General features: G+C 47.0%; 1 protein-coding gene across 3 annotated transcripts in view; it reads left to right on the top strand.

Moving 5' to 3' along the window:
• The window catches only part of STAC3 (SH3 and cysteine rich domain 3), a 238,144-nt gene that overhangs the window by 144,710 nt on the left and 75,232 nt on the right, over positions 1–18,202 (top strand). For all 3 annotated transcript variants that reach the window (XM_069653571.1, XM_069653573.1, XM_069653572.1), the window contains 2 exons: positions 7,312–7,409; positions 11,760–11,823. In XM_069653571.1, coding sequence (XP_069509672.1) covers positions 7,312–7,409; positions 11,760–11,823 — 162 coding nt within the window. The remainder of the gene's footprint in view (positions 1–7,311; positions 7,410–11,759; positions 11,824–18,202) is intronic.

The raw sequence follows: 18,202 nt of genomic DNA, 5'->3' as shown, positions 1-18,202 counted from the left end.
AAGGACAAGTCACTTACCTTTGGTGATGTTCTTGCTGATGATGGCGATGGTCTTCCTTCTATCCTGCCTCTCTTACGGAAACCTCAGAACATGTGGTCCATTTTACCATTCCTCGGCCTCTGTGAGTGTGGACAATTGATGCACCTGGCGTCATGAGGTTCGTACAGCTTCCTTTATGGCACCATTAATATCAAAGACACCATGTTGGAGTCACTACAGAGCCTTAGTGTGCCCACTCGTGGCTATTGAAAAATGAGTCTGTGCCAGACATGCATCCTGGAGGAATTTCATCAGATGAGGAATCTGTGGGAGGAAGAGCCTATACATCAGAAAAAAAACTATTTCTGAAGGTAACTTGCTCTTCTCTCCGAACTCTGTTCGGCTTTGTCTTGTTGCCTTGTCCAGTCGATCAGAATCTTGCCTCCCATTGGGAGACTCAGGGCGGTTTCTTTTTTTGTCTCACTACCAACTTCTTCTGTCTGCACTCTTCAATGTGTAGCTCTTAGTCTCATAATATTTATTGAATAGTATACTAACAAAATCACTGACGCTCGGGAGGATAGCTCAGGGGCAACATGCTCGCCTTGGAAGCAAAATGACAAAGAGCACCACAGGTTCGATACCCGGCTCTGCGCTTAGAAATCCCTGGGTATTAAGCGTGTCATAAATAACCTATCGTATCATATCAAGACCTGACCAGGCCCCTGGGGCAGAAACAGAGCGTGGGAATGTAAAAATGCAACATATGCTGCTTGTAAAATATTTGCTGCAAAAAGGGAATGCACAAATATTCCATTGCAGCCGCCTAAAGTGTGCTTTAATGATATTTTGATGATGATGATGACGGTTCCGCCTCCCGCTCAAGGAATACACTTCTCTTTGTAAGCCACAGTGCCAGGCCCTGGGAGGCTCTTCAGTCCAACACTCGCCGTTACATCTGATTAACGTAATTATCCATAATTAAAAACGTGCTTCTACTTAATGAAACCACTCCCCATTGGCCAAAATACAATAAAGCACACCCTTTGAATGCCTGTCATCATGGCATTGGGCAATCCTTTGCCACAGTCGGTGCCTTTTATGCACATGGTGTGAATTTCCAATGTGCCCGTCTGCGGCCATATTTACAAATCCGTATTAAATTTGGAGCACGTGTCTGTGATGACAAGGTGCAAGCTTTCTTAATGGAAACGTCTTAGAAAAATAAACATCATTTTTTGATTCCTATTTATCTTCCGGAACAGCCCAGATTATGATTCAACCCTAATTACTGCCGATCTCAAATTGAAAAAGTACACTATTTCCATCACATCTGCTTGAAGTGACCCCCTGCTCCTCGAACAGCTCAATGGGTGCATGCTGTATTCCATCCATTCACTCTTGCCTGCAATTGAATGGGTGCATGCTGTATTTCATCCATTCACTCTTGCCTGCAATTGAATGGGTGCATGCTGTATTCCATCCATTCACTCTTGCCTGCAATTGAATGGGTGCATGCTGTATTCCATCCATTCACTCTTGCCTGCAATTGAATGGGTGCATGCTGTATTCCATCCATTCACTCTTGCCTGCAATTGAATGGGTGCATGCTGTATTCCATCCATTCACTCTTGCCTGCAATTGAATGGGTGCATGCTGTATTCCATCCATTCACTCTTGCCTGCAATTGAATGGGTGCAAGCTGTATTCCATCCATTCACTCTTGCCTGCAGTTGAATGGGTGCATGCTGTATTCCATCCATTCACTCTTGCCTGCAGTTGAATGGGTGCATGCTGTATTCCATCCATTCACTCTTGCCTGCAATTGAATGGGTGCATGCTGTATTCCATCCATTCACTCTTGCCTGCAATTGAATGGGTGCATGCTGTATTCCATCCATTCACTCTTGCCTGCAATTGAATGGGTGCATGCTGTATTCCATCCATTCACTCTTGCCTGCAATTGAATGGGTGCATGCTGTATAAAATCCATTCACTCTTGCCTGCAATTGAATGGGTGCATGCTGTATTCCATCCATTCACTCTTGCCTGCAATTGAATGGGTGCATGCTGTATAAAATCCATTCACTCTTGCCTGCAATTGAATGGGTGCATTCTGTATTCCATCCATTCACCCTTGCCTGCAATTGAATGGGTGCATCCTGTATTCCATCCATTCACTCTTGCCTGCAATTGAATGGGTGCATGCTGAATTCCATTCATTCACCCTTGCCTGCAATTGAATGGGTGCATGCTGTATTCCATCCATTCACTCTTGCCTGCAATTGAATGGGTGCATGCTGTATAAAATCCATTCACTCTTGCCTGCAATTGAATGGGTGCATTCTGTATTCCATCCATTCACCCTTGCCTGCAATTGAATGGGTGCATGCTGTATTCCATCCATTCACTCTTGCCTGCAATTGAATGGGTGCATGCTGAATTCCATCCATTCACTCTTGCCTGAAATTGAATGGGTGCATGCTGAATTCCATTCATTCACCCTTGCCTGCAATTGAATGGGTGCATGCTGTATTCCATCCATTCACTCTTGCCTGCAATTGAATGGGTGCATGCTGTATAAAATCCATTCACTCTTGCCTGCAATTGAATGGGTGCATGCTGAATTCCATTCATTCACCCTTGCCTGCAATTGAATGGGTGCGTGCTGTATTCCATCCATTCACTCTTGCCTGCAATTGAATGGGTGCATGCTGTATTCCATCCATTCACTCTTGCCTGCAATTGAATGGGTGCATGCTGTATTCCATTCTGCTTGATCATAAATGGCTAGTAGACACACTTGCCGATACCGGCATTTTCTCACAGAATGTGATCGAGTGGATGGACTCTTAATCCAGGATCTGTTGGAGGTCAGGGGAATGCTTCACCGGAAACAAAATTAGATATTCTATGGGGTGCCACAGGGCGCTTGCCTGTCCCCGTCATTGTTTAATATTTATATGAAACCATTATGTGTAAAAATTGAAAAACATGGCCAATAGTTGACTAATTACACTGATGATATATAGTTGAGAATGGAGCTCAGTGGTGATTACATTCAAGACCTGGGGAAACGCATTGCCTATAATGGGTTTGAAATAGGATGCCAAATTGCAGTCGTAAATAAGGTAAAAACACTTGGTATCTACATGGAACCATCTTTGAATGTGGATGTCCACGTGAACTACGGGATCAAAAACGTGCACTATTACATGAAGGTCTTGCGGCAGATTAGCGCACTAATCACTCAGAAAAACTGTGAAATGCTAGTTCGGGCAATCATTATGCCGAAACTTGACTATTATAACTCCCTTTAAGGAGGGGCTAGTAAAGAATGTTAGGGGAGACTTCAGAACGATGCTGTCCGCATAGTCAGCACTATCTCCAGGAGAGAACTGGTATCTAAGGTTCAGAAAGAGCCCCACTGGCTCCCAGGGGCAGCACGAGTTCAGTTTAAAATTCTTACTCTGGGACAAAAATACTTGTTTGGAGAGGCCCCTGCCTATTTGAAAGAGAAATTGGAATTCTACAAGCCTTGCTGTACCTTGCGGTCTAGTGATGCGCAATAGCTCACGATTCCACGATTTAAAAGAGCCGGAGAGAATGGTAGATCATTCCCAGTATTGGTCGCATAGGCGCGGAATGAACGCCCAACTGAACTACGTATGGAGAAACGCTGACTTACCTTCAGGACATGTTTGAAAACCCTCCTCTTTGAGTAGAATAAGTTAGGTAGGCTCTGCATTATGTCCTGTTGTTTCTCCCCGTCTTTGTGTTTATTTAAGCGCCCTGATGCCAACAGGCTTTGGCGCTATACAAATAAAACATACCATAAACATAGCATAACATTGAATGGGATGCATGCTGAATTCCAGAGGCGTTGATTGAGGAGGGTACTGGGAGGGGGGCTATAGCCCCCAGATCTTTTGGTTGTAGTCCCAGATAGAAGCTTAGCAGCAATAACCAAAAGGCTAGCTAGCGCTGAGTTCCAACATTGGCGTAGCCCCGGATCTTTTCCAGACCTAGCCTCACCCATGCTGAATTCCATTAATTCACTCTTGCAGACGATTGAAACTACATGACCCAGTAAATTAGCAGCAGGATACACTTCCCTTGCTGCCTGACAGAATTGTCCTAGGGCAGGTGTCTGCAACATTTGCCTCTCCATATGTTTTGGACTACAACTCCCATCAGCCCTAACCAGCACAGTGACTGCTGAGGGATCATGGGAGATGTAGTCCAAAACATCTTCAGAGCCGCAGGTTGCAGATCCCTGTCATAGGGCATCGGGAAACACAAGGCATTGGCCACAATGTCCTCTTGTTTATCTGGAGGTGACTGGGACAAGCATCTGAACTGTTCATATTAATATGTCCTTCTGGAAAGCTAGTGCAGTAAAGATGACTTCAATGGATAACTATAACTTTTCCATTGGCCGATGTTTCATCTTGAGGCTGCCGTGTGGAACCAAAGACGAGCTGGCTAAGGTGTAGCTAATTGTCCTTTGTTATGTATGGAATATCTTTTTAGAAATATCAATTCTCTAGATTGGTGGCACTCGCATGCAGTACCTGGGGATAATACTCCCATACATGACTGGGGACGATTAGCTGCTCTTAGGTTAGTCTGCCTGCCCCCAAAGAAGCCTCAAATGTAAATAGGGGATCAGTTCCTTGGCCCCTACCAGCTGTTGTGTGTTCAACGGCATCACAATCGCTCAGGGTCCACACTGGGCCTGAATACATTATTACAGCACCCTGCTTTTCCTCACAGCTGTTATATAAGGTTATCAGCACTTGTGGAAATCTGGGTTCTGGTATAATGACTCTGACTTCAGGTTATGAATAAGTAACTTCTTTATTAAGTTTCCAAGTGTGACATTCAGTTTTTAGAGTCATATTAGTCAGATGGTAAGTTCCAGTTCACAGTGGCAAGCACCGGCATCCTCTCTCTCAGGCTTATATCTCCAACTGCCTTGCAGAGAACACCAGTCACACACAAACATTCTATCCAGCACCATTCCAATGACAGTCAAGCCTACCTTCCCTAGATTCGACTAGGATGCAAAAGGAAGACAATCCTTACAGCACTGTATCTATTGTCTTTAGCATGTAGCATGTTTAGAGGGTTTCCCTTGTTAGTGTGTCTGTGACTTCTAGAATTAAACTCACTGTGATGATGTCCTGTTTCTGGCCATGGCTCCCGGTGTCGTGATGAGAAAGTAAGACAGTGCAAGTCTCTCCGTTTTCTGGGCGGAGGAATGAGAAAATGGCAGATTGCAGAGATGGGTAGAAAACAGCCAGCTTGAGGGCTAAGCAGAAGGCGCAGTGACAGGCCCCCAGGCACGAGGGAGTGGTGGTTTGGCAAGGAGAGAAACGAGAGGGGGTTTGGTGTTATAGTTGGCTGAAGAATCAAAGATAGGTGTTTGGGCCAATTTCCTATCTTTCAGTTCAAGGTCTTTCTGACTTTTTCGATCCCAGGTCCACTCAGTGGAGGCTGCTTACTGAGCGCCTCAGACTAGCGAAGGAGTGCCTATGATACCATGCCAAGCTACCCCCAAAAGTGGCCTCTTTCTTCAAAGCACAGGCTTCTGTTCCGGAATGTGAGTGACGCCTGGTAGAGACGCGGATAATGACTTAAAGAATGTTACTTCAGAGAAGTGTTTTTTGACTATTTTATGTTACGCTCCACAAGAAATGGAGGGACTGCACCAGGCCTACCGGGGAGGCCCATTTCTGAAGGACAAGTTTTGCAGGGAAAGTCTTATGCAAAGTTGCTGAGAATAACTGCAACTATCCAGGAGAGGAATCCTGTGACGTATGATCCTCCCTCATACCCCGGCCATTGCAAGGGTGGGCCCAGTTATAATATTGGAAAATGTGTTTTTCCAATTATAAGCGTCTTTACGCAAGGACACTAGTTCTTTGAAGGTCCATTTTGAACTGGGCGTTAGAGGTATTGAACACCAGGCTGCGTGGAGGCGTATTAGGTTCAAGCTTGGGTATTTTAGGGTGTGGGTGGAACAGGCTCCACAGTTGGTAAACAATATCTCTCAAAGGCCCAAACATTCTCTGGCACTTTGTCTACCCTGGTTCCCACACATCAGAGATAGTCTGGTGGAGTGTTATGGGATCCCAATGCAGCACCCCAACTAGTGTCACGTCTTCCGATGTTGCAAAGGCAATCATTCGGTTCCGATACCTCCTTGAACTTGGTCTTGTGGAAGTATGTGCTCTCACCCCCACTGAGTCCTCTAATCCAGTGAATGATCAGGTGTGTGTCTCGAAGCCTACCTGTAACACAATGCCCCCCCTCGTTTGTCTATGCAACATCTTAAGGCCCACCCTGGTCCCCTCCTCTTTAGAACTGTGGTGGGATGTTGGCAGGATACTGAATAGGACGGAATGTCTGTGTACTTGAAAGGAGTCAGCAGCAGCAGCTCCAACATACATGCTATGCTTATTCGCTAAACTTACAGTCTCATGCCTGCAGGATGGCTGGGGCTGGTGCTCTCATCTCATCACACTGGAGGGGTCTACAATGCCTTGAGTTGATCCAAGCAAACTCCAGAGTCAACTATCCCGCGTGCAGTGGCTAATTAGATATGAAGGGCTTGGCATCGTAGGAAATAATACAGGGTATTGCCGACTGGTTGTGCTGCTATTTTTCATGTTCTTATTATACACTATTTGTAAATCATTAAGAGTTTTTTAGCTTCTTTTCTGGAGCTTTTTATTGTTTGGCAACAGCAATTTCTCTACAGAAAAGGACTGATTGACCTACAAATAAAAGTTATTTAATTCCCCCTTTTTTCCTAATAGATGTAATCCCTTTGGCATTGCACCTTAAATTAACGAGCATATGGGCCTCACTGCATGGCAGTGTGTTATAAAACAGCGGTAACGTGGTGGTGATTCCATTACCACTGCAGTAACGCAGCGCCATACTACAGGTTTGGCGATGAGGTGGAGGATGTTCCTCCTGCAAAAAGCTGGAGGAAAATCCGCCACTTTACCTCCAAAAATCAGCAAAAGCAGTGGAATTACCACCAGTGGAAAAACCCATGAAGTCCTGCAGACTCCAAAAAATTGGGTCTTACATCGCCTTCCACCACGTCCCATAGCAATTGTCAGATTTACCACTGAAATACCACCAAACCACAATACCTGCCCCACGCAGAACAACATACGATTTCTCTCCAGCCTCTGCCAAAGTCACTGTTGTCGCCCCTTTCCCCCCCGCCCCCCTCCCAGCATGAAGCGTTGTTTCCTCTCTTCTCCTGGTCATTACTCATGGGCAACTTTCCTGTATCATTTGTTTGAAAATTAGCGGCGGCCAATCGGACAGACCCCGTATTTGACACTCTGAGAACTGGCGTCATCATGGCGAACAAGGAGCGGAAGAAGGGGCAGGACGACAAGAAAAATGTGAGTGACTCTAGCACTGCATAGATTTCCAGCCGATGCAGTCACCGCCACCCCAAGGCATGTGTTAGTCTGCTTCCGTTGCATGAATGTGTCCTCCAGAACATGCATGTAAACCATTGATATTGATGTTGATATTTTATATCTATCGCGCTCATACACAAGTGTTTCAGAGCGCGACAAGGCAAGGGAGGGGAACAGGGGAGAACAAAACAACGATCTTACTAGGCCCAGTGACATTGAGAACGCGCAAGTGCATGGGAGAGGGGGAGGGGAAAAGTGCATGGAAGGGGGAGAAGTGGAAAGTGCGAAACAGATTAATAATAAATAAATAAATAATAAAGGCAACAAACAGTGGTAGTGCAGCCAGCAATTGCCAAGTGCTAGATTTAAGGCAGCAGACAGGGTAGGGCTGATAAGTGCAGGAAGAAAAAGGAGGGGCTCTATGGGTACAGATACAGACCCCAGTGCAAGGGGTGGCTGGGAGGCAGTGCGGGAGGGCGGCAGGATGAGCAGGTACCTAGGCCCGGAGGAAATAGGGTGGCCAGGTGCACGGTGCCAATCGCATGCATTAGCCCCTCTACTGGACACATGTCCACAATGCATGAGTGCCCACCCAGTATATGCACATGCATCCCCTCATGGGCCCGTCACCTGTCAGTGTGTCATGCACCCACAAATGTGTGCCCGTGAGAGTGCCCAGCATGTCTGCGCCTGTGTAATGCCCAGTGCACAAGTGACCCCCCTCATACACGAATGAGCCACCTGATGTGACACCCCCTGCCATGGGCTCATGACCCATGCCAGCATCTTGTGCCAGGGCACATGCACAAGACCAACCTGCAGTGTGTGTACACAAGACCACGCCCAGTTGCACGCCTATGTGAACACACCCCCCTATCTCCCCCCTGCCGAGATGGGCATGTCCATCCCAATGAAGGCGAACTCCTGAAATGAATGCCCTTTAGAACCCAACTCCAATTCACATGAAAAGATGCTGACTTGCCCATGCGCAACACAGCCTCTAGGCTGTGGCAAATCCCCAGATCATGTACACGAGACCCCACCAAGCCTTAATTCAGTGATCAGCGAACAGAAGCAGCACAGAAGCCTCCTTCCAGTAGTTCCCTTCGCTCACCATCAGCACCACAGGGAGAACCTGAGGTCGGAATGCCCCCAGAGATGACAGGGAACTGGGGGTGGGGGGGGGTGGGGAGAGGGGTTCAGAAAACTGAAATGCAATACAGTAAAGAGATAGAGAATGTAAGGCGAAATAGCATTAATAAAGTATCAGTCAAGTTTGGAGAAGCTGATAAAAAGACCTTAACCATTATGATTTGAACTCAATAAGGTATGTATCTTTAATATGAAGCCAGCGGGAGCATTTCGTGTAGTGACCACCTACAAGGTTAATTGCTTTAGTGAACGCCACTGAACCCAACCACTGGCATCATTTTGGTTACTACTTTCCAGCCTCCGGTATGTGCCTGGAATGAGCCATTCATCATCTGGCAAAATAATCATTGCAGGAGATATCAACCTGAGCATTGCTGTCAGCCCCCTTACCTAGCGTTGGAGAAGAGGGGCCTCGTGCAAAGGTTGGGATGGGACCAACTAGTCAACGGCCCCACCTACACACAAGGTCACACACTAGACACCGCTTTCACCCTGAGTGCTGCCATCTCAAACAATTCCATGGCCAAACAATTCTGGACAGATCACTACTCCTCGCATGAAGATTGAACCTCTTCCACTACTCTCTGACCTACCGAGTGAGACAAGTGCATCAGTAAGCCCTACCACTTCCAGGCCTCTCAGCTGAACAACCAAACTTCAGGGATCTTTGCATCCCTGTGGTGACTTAGTTCCCTAACGCCCTTCACAATCAGTGGGTGAAAGACTGCCCCAAAAGCCACCAGCAAATGGTGCAATAAAGAATTAGTGGACCTCAAGAGACCAGGAAGCAAAATGGAAGGATTATGGTAGTGATTAGAGGATGACAGAGAAAAAAACTGCATGGAGGATAAATGCCATGTGACACCAAAGCGCAAATTGCAGAAAAAAGAAGGAATACTTGCAAGAAGGGGTCTCAGCAGCCAAGTAGTTTAAGACTCCAAACGAGCAAACAATGGCCCCTATCCTACATTTCCACGACAGAATGTTGGTCTTCCAGCCAATAATGCTTTGCATATTGGACTGTTGCAAAGGCCTCTATGTGCTGTTGCTGGGCACCTTCAGATCAGGGCAGCAAGAAGGATCACGCGCCTACAAGGAAAGGACTGCACCTCGCCGGGGCTAGTAGGCCTCCAGTGGATCCCTCTAGTGGAGAGGATCAACATCAATATCCTCTGCTATAACCACCAAGCATCAGGAGAAAGGGGAGAAGGTACCTGCACCAGTGTGTTCCCACAAGAAGCTTGAGATCTGCAAATGCCAACCTCTTCCAGGTACCTGATCGCTCACAGTAATGCAGTAATCAGATTGGAGTGGCTGGCTCCCAGGGCTGGAACAACCTTACTCCTGAACTAAGACCCCTCCAGGAAAGAACTGAAAAAGCTACTCATTCAGAAGGCCTAGTCCTTCTGAACCCTTATCCCAGAACATCCTCCTTTCCCAAGGGATCCCACCTACTTTAGCACTCTTTTGTGGAGAAGATCAAACACTGACGCTTTCCACGTACCTCTCCCCACAACAAAACACTTCAGACTACCAGAGGGGCGATGGCTGCCCTCAACCTCCAGCAAGGAAGAAGCCTGCAATTGGCACTCATTGTCTATGGTGGTTAAACCGATGCCAGCCAAGGGAAGGTGTCCTAGAAGACCTAAGCTACAAATGAGGCCAGTGGATCCCTGTGGTGGGTTCTACTGGGCGCTTGTTTCTGGAGATCAGTTCTCCACAATGACTTGTCCACGAGCTGTGATCAGCTTACCAGAGTTTGCATTGAGGAGTTCTGCCAGAGAGCAGCAGCAGGCCATAGCAGAGGCCCAGAAGGGTGGACCATCCCTGAAATCAGAACTGCCCTCTCTCCGAGTCAAGCCATTCTAGTATGCATTCCTCAGGTGAAAAATATTAGTGCCAAGAACAAAGGCCTTCACACTTCTAAAAATGTTCAGTATTGGCCACTAAACCATTACGTTCCAGGCACAAGTCTTGGCTGGTGCAAATGGATCCTTTGGTACTGCACACCTCCTCCTCTGCTTTCTGGGCACAGGGATGGTACTTTGGGGCTCCAGGAAGCTATTCTTCTTGTCTCCCAAGAAATTGCTTCAATTATCATGACAGCCACTTCTGCTACTCTAAGGGCCTCTCCACGGGTTGGGTGGTATCCCAGCTGAAATACCGCCCAACTGTAATAGCGTTAGTGCCTGCGGGTCTGGCATTATTACCGCTGGATCACAGGTTGGGCGTTAACTGTAAATCCCCATTCCCGATTGGGTCAATTGCACCCAATGGGGCATTTTCGGCGCAAATGCCGCCCGCTAAGACAGCCGGCGGCAACTGTGCCAAAAACAGGGTGCTAAAGGGGATTTTCACCTCATTTAGCACCTAGCTCGTGATTGGGCCAGCTCTTAAATGTGGTGGTGATAGCGTTACCGCCACATTTAAGGCCTACCATCTAACTCATGATGAGACCCTAAATCTGAGGGACTGGGCTCAGCCCCCAGGGCTACTCTCTCGTAGCACTACTAGGTTCCTGGGTGCCCATTCGCGCAAGAACTTGCATGGCTCCGAGAAACAGAATACTTGCGAGGAAGCCAGGCAGCTGGCTTTCTCAGTCCCGGTAACCCGTTTTCTGTTCTTTGGCAGGGAGATTATGTCAAACATGTTACAGCTGAAGAGAAGCACAACTCGTCATACATTCAAATGGAGCTTATTGGTCGGTGAAGTTTAAATCTTTTTATTAGCCAGTAGCTAGCCTCTTTAGAGTAAAGCACCCGCCCCCTTTCTTCAGTGCAGTAAGCATCACCCAAACCTCCTGGGAATTGATTTTTGGCTACACGTTTTTGTGTGCGATTTCCTGTGACACTAACATGTCTTTGGGGAGCCTTTAAAACCTCCTCCTTTTCACTCTCACCCACACTACCACCACCGCCCCCCCCCCTCTCTGTCTTTAATGAGATGCTGCTTCCCCTCCAGCTCGGGGAATCCCTCTTGCGCATGAGAACCAGTCACTAATGGGCTCTGCTCTGACTGTTGCCCCACTCATTGGCTCTCCTGTCGTCTCCCATTCACTCCCCGTCTCTTTTGCTGCGTCTCTTTCTGATTGCCCCTCGTGCGTCTCATTCTCTCACGTCGCACCCGCTCCTGCTCCCCTGCGCCCCCTAATGACATGTTTCTCTTGTTTCGCCACAGCCTGCCACTATGATGGACGAGGAACCCGAACTCCCAAAGCCCGAAGAAGGAAAGCCCGAGGAAGGTGGGTACCTTGGTGCACACAGGCCTGGTGTCTTTGCCAAGCAAGGCCTTATCTCTCACTCCATGCACCATTGCAGATCTTGCACTTGACCGTGATGCAGCGCGAACAAGGGGCATGGCGGTCAACCTGCTGCATCCTTGGACAGATATCCAGCAGGCCGTACAGAGGGCATTACAAGACGAGGGCAATGCATTCCTGTTTCTAAGCGCTAATCCCCCCCGCGTGCCAGAAGGGAACCGGCTTGTTGCTGAGAAGTGCAACAGCTCTGCCCATTTCATGCCAATGAGCAATGGTGGCCCATGACATTTCTAGAAGTGCATCTAGAGAGCCTTTGGGAAAAATGGGTTAAAATAGGCTATTTTATTTCATTTTAGTGCCAAATATCCCAAATATTTTTGATAGAAAGCCGCAGACTTTACCACACACCATGGTGAATTGAAAACAAAGTATGAAACAGACTATTCCATCTGAAATGTCATAGCAGAGTAGGTCATTTGAGCCAAACAAGCCGCCATGCCACTGCGCCACCTAATGTCCATACCTGGAAGTTTTTTTGCCTTACGGGACAGCACTTACTGTGGGTAGAATAGGCCATTTGAACTAACTCACCACAGGGCCTCAGGTCGCCCTGCATAGAAGAAGTTACAGAAGGCTCTGAAGGGCGAGTGGTGAGCTATTCCAATGATCTGGGGCCAGGCCACACACCTCCAGCGCCTAAAGTGGGATGAAAAATCGACGGGGCGGGGGGCTCTACAACTTCACAGCATTGGTGTTGGGGGCATGGTCTAAATAGTGCTGGGCAGGACTTAGCAAATACCCTTGAATTCTACATAAAATCCCCAAAATGCATGGTTCAAAATTGCCTGTTATTTATATCAATGTACACATTGTAGAATCTCATACAAGCAAGAAAAGCGATTTGCTTGGATGCCTAAAAAACGAATTGTTCTGATATTTGTCAGACAGCCAGACAAATAACACGCATTACCCAACAGTAAAAAAAACATTTTTTTCTTTTGCCATACTGCTGACCCGCCAGTCTCACATTGCACCGTGATATTCAGTAAGCGATGTGTTGTGTTTGTTTCATTGCATAGACAGCTTGCCACATAAAACCCTATCACAGGCATTGTGTGGCAAGCATTCTATTGAATGAAAGAAAGGGAATCCAGCTCCCAGGAAATGGCGCAGCACTGTGCTATTTGGTAGGTGCTGGATTGCTTTTGTTTTCTTCAATAGGCTGCCGGCCACATAAAGCCTGTAACGTGGCTTTATGTGGCAAGTTGTCTATTCAATTGAACCAACACAACCCAGTACTTACTGCTTTCAAGCAGTCTATTGAATGAAACAACCAAAGTCCAGCATCCACCAAATATTACCATGGATGTGACTCTTGCTTCTCACGGGCTGGGCTTGATTTGAAATCCCTGCAGTGGAGTGAGAAATACAAAAATAAACAATTGCCATTAGGCTGGTGAGAGCAGAGGGGGCCCGCCCTGGCTCAACAGAAGTTTTGGGAGACGGCCAGGCCTCAGCCCCGGCCTACTTAAACCCCTGCACACCACACAAGAGCATCCCTCTGCGGCAGAAAATCACATGCTACTTTTCTACAGAAGAATGGTGGACCTGATAGAAACACTGGGCTAACATTAGACATATATTGGTCCCATATCACGTAAGCAATACTTGATTAGGTAAGAGGTTGCCCCCTCGGAAAAATGGTAATTATAAAATGTACAATAGGTCATTAGGCAACAGCAGTTTTAAATATTGAGATGTGATGTGATGGGATGCGATGAGGTGTGATGTGCCACATTGATTCTGCGCTAATTAATAGTCCTTCAAAATGCACGTGCTAGCCTTTTACTTACCACCAGCATGGTTACTGCATAGCAGGGTGTTATTCGAACATTCTGCTAATAGTATTAGGGTGTCGCCCAAACATTCCAGGCTTCTGAAAATGATATGTTATGCTCGTGCGATTCATAACAGGAAGCACAGTATGCCAGGCTGCCACGAGTGTTCCTCAAAATGCCCATGGCGATTCCAAATATGCAAGAGTGCAGCTCGGCGTGTCAGCTTGCGAGTTTCCACTTTGCCAGGCCCATTTCAACATTGCCACGCCAGTTCTGTGCTGCCCCAGTTAAACTAACCCCATAGGCCCATATAATTGTCCTGCCTGTTCCAAGTCGGTCCCAGGAAGACACTTTCCACATATCCATGCCAGTCTCAGCTTTCACACTCCAGTTTACAACCTCTCCATTAAAGCATATATTGTCAACTCATGTTTAAGTTGCCTCAGAATATTGCCATCAATGACAGTGTCATATTTACCATAGAAATATGCCATGCTAGGTTCCACATTCCTAGGCTCTTTCCACGTAAGCCCATTTAAGCACATATTTCTATGCCCCTTTTGCACTTCACCCCCAGACAATATGCACGTCAAGTTCACATTACCCATAGAACACTGTCTTGGCATTTTCTACATTGGTCTGCTTCTTTCGGGAATATCTTGTCAGTCTTGCTTTGCCCTAGCTATCCCCATGTTATCATGCCAGTTTCTACAATGACACAGAGAAATGCCACTCCCGTTTCCCGCAGTCAGCAGGATTGTATTCTCATGCCACATTGCTCATAGGCATGCCAGTGTCGGTATTCTCATGCCACATTGCTCATAGGCATGCCAGTATCGGTATTCTCATGCCACATTGCTCATAGGCATGCCAGTGTCGGTATTCTCATGCCACATTGCTCATAGGCATGCCAGTGTCGGTATTCTCATGCCACATTGCTCATAGGCATGCCAGTGTCGGTATTCTCATGCCACATTGCTCATAGGCATGCCAGTATCGGTATTCTCATTCGAGTTTAGCATACCTTGTTCTATCAGTTATAAATTTCTTCCGGAAAACTGAAAAGCCATATTAATGTTGCCCTCAGAAACGTTCGTTCCATTTTGTTTGTACATTGCTGTGCCAGTCTAAGCATTCCACTGTCAGATTGAAATGCCCCAGAGAAGCCAACTTTGCACGGACATCCTCTCCCAGAAATGACCATCATTTCACAGCACACCCAGGACATTGCCATGCTTGAGCTGTTACCATGCTCCTTTATGTACTAGAACGTTTAACAGCCACTATCACGCATCCCCAAGGGAAATGATCATGCCCTCCGCTCATTGCCATTCCAGTTTTAACATGTGTATGCCAGTTTAGTGTAGCTCCTGTTAAACAAATATTGTCACTTTGTCCCCCGTGTGCGTTTCACATTGTACCAGAAAGTGGTATGCCATTGGCACAATTGCTATGCCAGCCAGTATACACATTATCATGGCCGTTTCTTATTGCTCCCAGAGCATTGCAACATTGCCATTGCAGTTTAGATTGCTCAGAGAAAGATGCAATGCCAGTTTCGACATTCCCCATGTCCCCAGGCCACATATGTACCCGCACCCACATGCCAGGTATTTTGCCATCATATATCCACCGACACCCTCACTATCACATGTGAGGTGATGCCCTCATATCCACTTAGCCTACCACCCCTTTTCTCCCCACCCCCTTTCGCTCAGCATGACGAGCACGCATGTAAAACTTTCACTGTGCAACCAACCTATCTATTGTAACCATACCTACCGCTCCCTGTTGTTCCACCCCCACCACAATGTCTGACTAATTATATTCACCTCATCTGTAATTAACTTGTATGTGCCTTAGCGCCTCAATGCCTCCGGGTTGTATCTGCGCTTTACAAATGAAATAAATAAATATGCCCACGTTACGTCACTCCCTACAAGTAAATGCCAAGGAGTACCATCATGTGTTCATGTTACATGCCCTCCCACATACCACACACGCCACATTCCAGATAGTGCCATCACTTGTCCAGTAACCACTCACTCTTCCACACACACAGCATGCCAGGTTTCCAATAGGCCTAGGTACCCCCGACACACGTACACACACACAAGCACAAATGCACAGCCCAAATCCCGAGTGGTGACATCCGTTGCGTATCTTACCTTTTCCCATACACACATCATGCCACGGTAACATGTAATGATCTCATTTGCACAGAACGGGTAGCCTGTGCAAATAACTGGCATGTCCCAGAGAAGTGCCTGCCAGCTAGATACCCCCAACATAAACAGTGGGGATTGGGGCAGTATAAAACAACTCTAAACATCACATATGGCAGGTTGTGCAGTATACACACAGCAACCCTCGGACTTACCCCTAAAGTACTTTCACAGTCTTTTACTTACTTTGCTTCTTTCCTCCGTAAATGCAGCATGGTGATGTATCGGCCTCCATTTTGTTTTCTTCTGGGGGAGGCAGTGGCACAGACAGGAGTGGGGATCCAGAGAGAGAACTGCGCAACAACCTTGCATTGGGACATGAGTCCAACTGTGCCTGCTGAGGCAAGAGAGTTGGGGTGCACGACACACTGTGGCATTAGTCCCCCCTTCACTGGCGGCAACCATGTCTCCATTGACAGACACCTACTGCAAATGCTCATGTGTGGCCAGAACAGGAGCCTGTCGCCTACATGGATGGACGTTTGCAGAAATCATCACCAAGGGAAACACAGACCACCATGCCAAATGGGGGGTTCAATCAGCAACACAATAAGCAGGTGTAGTCTCAGTGTTGTCACTACTCTACGGCTAGGCCTGCACTATGCGCTGTTGCACGATCCTTGGATAATGGTCGGGATGGAGTTCCACCACTGAGATGAGTCCCATTCACTCCTCTTTTCCAGTTACAATTCCAGACAGAGTGTACAAACTTCAAGCTTCGCTCTTCTCACCCACGAGAATCCACTGGGAACGGTCAGTGGCACCATGGCCATTGGTCCTTGATCTGGGTATTTTCCTGAACATCAGATCCCTTCGGAATCCGCTCTGTGGATACGTTGCACGCATGTATGGATGCCCTTCCATTGTACTCTCCTTTAATGAATGCTTTTTTTATGTGCCATTACAGCCCAGAGGGAGGGCTGTAACTGGTGTTATCAGCCCCGACCCAAGTTATGGGCCTTGGGTGAAACCAAGGGCACGTAGCAAGGGTAGAGAATGAGAACACCTGTTACAGACCCCGCCCCGCTCACCAGATTTCCAGTGTCATAATATAGCTCTTATTCTCACTCAAGGGGCAGAAGGGACAGTAGCGGACTGCCAGCCTGAGCCTAAGGTAGTCTAGAGCAATGTGAGGGCCTCGGAGAGGACTTAGGTCCACAAGAGGGTGATAGTATACCTGCCTACATTACAGAACCAAAAACCCTGAGATTTACGTCACCCAAGCTCCGCCCACGGCTACATATTTAAAAAAAACCTGACTACCAAGAAACATAAAACCTGCTAAGAAAACGGGGCAGTTTTTCCCCAAACTAACAATTGCAATAGAAATTGGAAAACCTGGCAAATGAGTCAACTTTTGTTTTCTTACTCGCCAGACAATGCACTTCTTTCCCTTTATAAAGGGACTGTAACTTTATAAACCATGTTCTGCACTCGCCCATGTTTACATAAATGCTATAACTTGAAAACGAAACCACTAGATTTTCAGGCACAGTCATGTAACGCTCAGCGCAAAATACCATGAGCCAGATTGCAGAAACGTTTATTTTTGCACAGTGTTCGCGCCCCGGCAGCAATTTGCCTAATGCAGGAATGTTTATGGCTCATTTATACAGTGGCGTCCTGACCGGCCATAAACCATAGCTCTCAACTCACACGCTTTTGGCAGGTGTCACCCGCCTTGTAAACAGCAGACTCACCCGCCAAGCCTCCTGCACTCCCATTCGTTTCAATGGGCCTCTCACCCGCCAAAAATAAAATTGGGTGTTTTCACTCGCCTTTCATACCTGCCTAACCTCCGGATTTTTTGGAGACTCAGGATTTTTATCCATTTCTCCTGTCTCCAGGAAAGACCCTGGAATCTCAGGAATTTTGATGGTGGAAAGCATTCACTGATTTTTTTTTTTTAATGCTTGCAGGACTTCGATGCCACGGACTGCTTGCCCGAGTGTGGCTTTATCTCTGCAACAATGACTGTAACGCTTTCAGCACAGTGGCAAAAAGAATGCAGGTGAAGCAAAATAACGCGGGTTTAGTTTGCTTCACCTTTCATTCTTTTTGGCCGACTTTCAATGTGAACGCGCGCTTCTTTTGCCTTTGTTCTTTTTGCCCAGGTTAGGATGGACTCAGCCCCATTGAACCACAGCCATCAGGTTTGCAGGCTGGACAACTCACCACTGCACTACATAACCTGATGAAATACAACTAAGGTGAAATGTCCAATTTCGGTACTGTAAAATTCAGGGAAAACCTTTGTGTTGGTTCTTGGAGTTAACGTGTTGATTTTATGGAAGGCGA

The sequence above is a fragment of the Ambystoma mexicanum genome, chromosome 3q (genome assembly GCF_040938575.1).
Source record: "Ambystoma mexicanum isolate Mex_15411 chromosome 3q, UKY_AmexF1_1, whole genome shotgun sequence".
Classification (NCBI taxonomy): domain Eukaryota; kingdom Metazoa; phylum Chordata; class Amphibia; order Caudata; family Ambystomatidae; genus Ambystoma; species Ambystoma mexicanum.
The sequence above is the reverse complement of the archived record's forward strand: the minus strand, read 5'-3'. Positions and strand labels throughout refer to the sequence as shown.